The 2883-nt window shown below is 47.0% G+C and overlaps 1 protein-coding gene across 1 annotated transcript; it reads right to left on the bottom strand.

Annotated features, from left to right (window-relative positions):
* Positions 1-311: 311 nt before the first annotated feature.
* On the bottom strand, positions 312-779 carry LOC138870943 (uncharacterized). Its single transcript, XM_070148786.1, has one exon. It carries the CDS (start codon positions 777-779, stop codon positions 312-314), a length of 468 nt encoding a protein of 155 aa, XP_070004887.1.
* Positions 780-2883: the final 2104 nt, after the last annotated feature.

Consider the following 2883-nt stretch of genomic DNA (forward strand, 5'->3'; position numbering starts at 1 on the left):
CCCAAAAGACATCACAAGGAACTCATAATGACCATAACAGGTCCTAAAAGCTGTCTTTAGAATATTCGAGTCCTGAATCTTCAACTGGTCATACCCAGACCTCAAATCAATCTTGGAGAACACCCTCGCTCATTGAAGTTGGTCAAATAGATCATCAATACACGGCAAATGATACTTGTTCTTTATTGTGACTTTGTTCAACCACCTATAATCAATGCACATTCTCATAGTGCCATCCTTCTTCTTCACGAATAGAACCAGTACACCCCAAGGTGACACACTGGGCCTAAAAACCCCTTCTCAAGGAGTTCCTAAAGCTGCTCCTTCAACTTCTTTAACTCAGCCGGTGCCATACAGTACGGAGGAATAGAAGTGGGATGTGTGCCCGGCACCAAGTCAATACCAAAATCAATGTCCCAGTCGGGCGGCATGCCCGACAGTTTTGCAAGAAACACATCCAGGAAATCTCGCACCACCGGAATAGAATCAATAGTAGGGGTCTCTGCATTATCATCCGTCACAAAGGCCAAATAAGATAGACAACCCTTCCCAACCATCCGCTGGGTCTTCAAGTATGAAATCACTTTACTTGGAACATAGTCTAGAGAACCTCGCCACTCAATCTGTGTTAACCCCGGCATCACCAATGTCATGGTCTTAGCGTGACAATCCAGAACAGTATGACATGGGGACAACCAGTCCATACCCAAGATCACATCAAAATCAACCATACTAAGCAACAATGGATCAACTCTAGTCTCCAATCCCCTAATAGTCATTACACACGACCGATATACACGGTCCACAATAATAGTATCACCCACTGGTGTAGATATATGAATAGGTGAAACTAGAGGCTCACAGGGCATATCCAAATATTGAGCAAAATACGATGATACATATGAATAAGTGGATCCAGGATCAAATAATATCGAGGCATCCCTGTGGAAAATTGAGATAATACCTGTGATCACTGCATCTGGTCTGGCGGGAAGATCATAGAATTAGGCCTGGCCGCCCCCTTTAGGGAGACCTCAACTGACTGGGCCCCACCCCGAGCTGGCTGAGCGGGTGGTATAGCAACTGGTGAAGAAGATGCAGCCTGACTCCTCTGCTACACTGGACCTCCCTAACGACGAGGATATTGTCTCCACACATTCCCAAGCTACCCGCACTCAAAGCAACTCCTTGGCGCTGGTGATGGGGACTGAAGGGAGCCCCGAGCACCGAGGTAACTGGTAGAAGGACCTATTATAGATGAGCCCTAAACCGATGGAGCACGGGACAAACTCTAAGCTAGAAGGGCACTGAGAGATTAGTGACCCTGATAAGAACTATGTGAACCATGGCCATATGATTCACCAAGGTGAACTGGGCGAGCTATTTGAGCATGTCTGTAAGAACAACCCCTGCCGTGGTAGAACTGACCTCCAAAAGGAACAGTACTAAAACCACCTGATCCATGAGACCTCTTGGCCTCTCTCTCAACCCGCTCCTAGCTACAAACCAGCTCTATTTGTCGAGCAATGTCACCAACCTCATCAAAAGTAGCACTAGATACCCTCTCTCTAGTCATAAGCACCCACAGTTGAAATGTGAGGCCATCAATGAACCTCATTATCCTCTCCATATCAGTGGGGACTAACCAAACTGCATGACGGGCCAACTCAAAAAACCTCATATCGTACTGTGTCATAGCTATATCATCCTGACATAACTGCTCAAACTCTCTATGCAGCTCTTCTCTACGAGACTGCAGCACATAGTTGTCCAAGAAGAGAACGAAGAACTCCTTCCATGTAAGTGGCGCTGCACCAACCGCATTATGCCTCTCATAAGCCTCCCACCAACTGAAGGCAGCCCCAGAGAACTGAAAAGAAGTGAATGAGACCCCACTCGTCTCCAAAATACCTGCTGTACAGAGAATCCTCGACACTTGTCCAAGAAACCCTAGGCATCCTCCAACTATGTACCACTGAAAGATGGAGGCTGGAGTCTCCCAAACCTCTCCAATTTCCGTTGCTCATCATCACATATAACAGGAACCACATGGGCCTGAGCAGATGCAACAGGCTAGGCTGGTAGTGCCCCCGGTGTCTGGAGTCCATGCATCACCTACTTTGGTGTGCAGGCGGCGGGAGTCTGAGTACCTCCCCCGACCTGAGAAGTGGCTGCTGCAGCCGAAATAGAGATCGCCTGAGCAAGACTGGTGCACACGGTCAGAATATGAGCTAAGGCCTCCTGAAGGCCTAGGATCACAATAGGCACGAGTTGTGCCTGAGCTGGCCCCACTAACGCATCCACAACTGGGACCTGCTCTTGAACTGGGGCAATTGGTGCATCTGCAGAATTTGCCCTAGATGTTGTACGAGCTGCACCTCTTCCCCTACCGCAGCCTCTACCGCGACCTCGGTCTTTTGCGGCCCTAACTGGTGGTACTGGTGTCCATCTTTCCCGGTAGTACGTGTCCTCACCATCTATGAGAGAATAGAATAATAGAAGTTAAGTTACCAAAATCAACATATTCGCACGACAAGAATTCAAGAATGTGAAGTTTCCTAAGTGTTCGACATCCTCTCAAGATAAGAATAGATGTCTCCGTACCGATCCACAAGACTCTACTAAACCTGCTCATGACTCGTGAGACCTATGTAACCTAGGCTCTAAAACCAACTTGTCATGACCAAAATCCTAACCAGTCGTGATGGCGCCTATCGATGTTACTAGGCAAGCCAACATTTCCAAAATACTTCCAATATTTCACAGAAAACTGAATCAAAGTTTTTAAATAAACAATGTTTTTCATAGACATGGGTAAAACCCAAAACACAAGTGTAGAAAAATAGCTCCAAATATCGGGGTGTCACTAAGCCATGAACATCT

Source organism: Nicotiana sylvestris, chromosome 6 (assembly GCF_000393655.2).
Source record: "Nicotiana sylvestris chromosome 6, ASM39365v2, whole genome shotgun sequence".
In the NCBI taxonomy this organism is placed as follows: Eukaryota; Viridiplantae; Streptophyta; class Magnoliopsida; order Solanales; family Solanaceae; genus Nicotiana; species Nicotiana sylvestris.

What these genes read in the sequence shown, in the direction of transcription:
- LOC138870943 (XM_070148786.1), bottom strand. Translation starts at nt 779, where the DNA reads ATGACTATTAGGGGATTGGAGACTAGAGTTGATCCATTGTTGCTTAGT.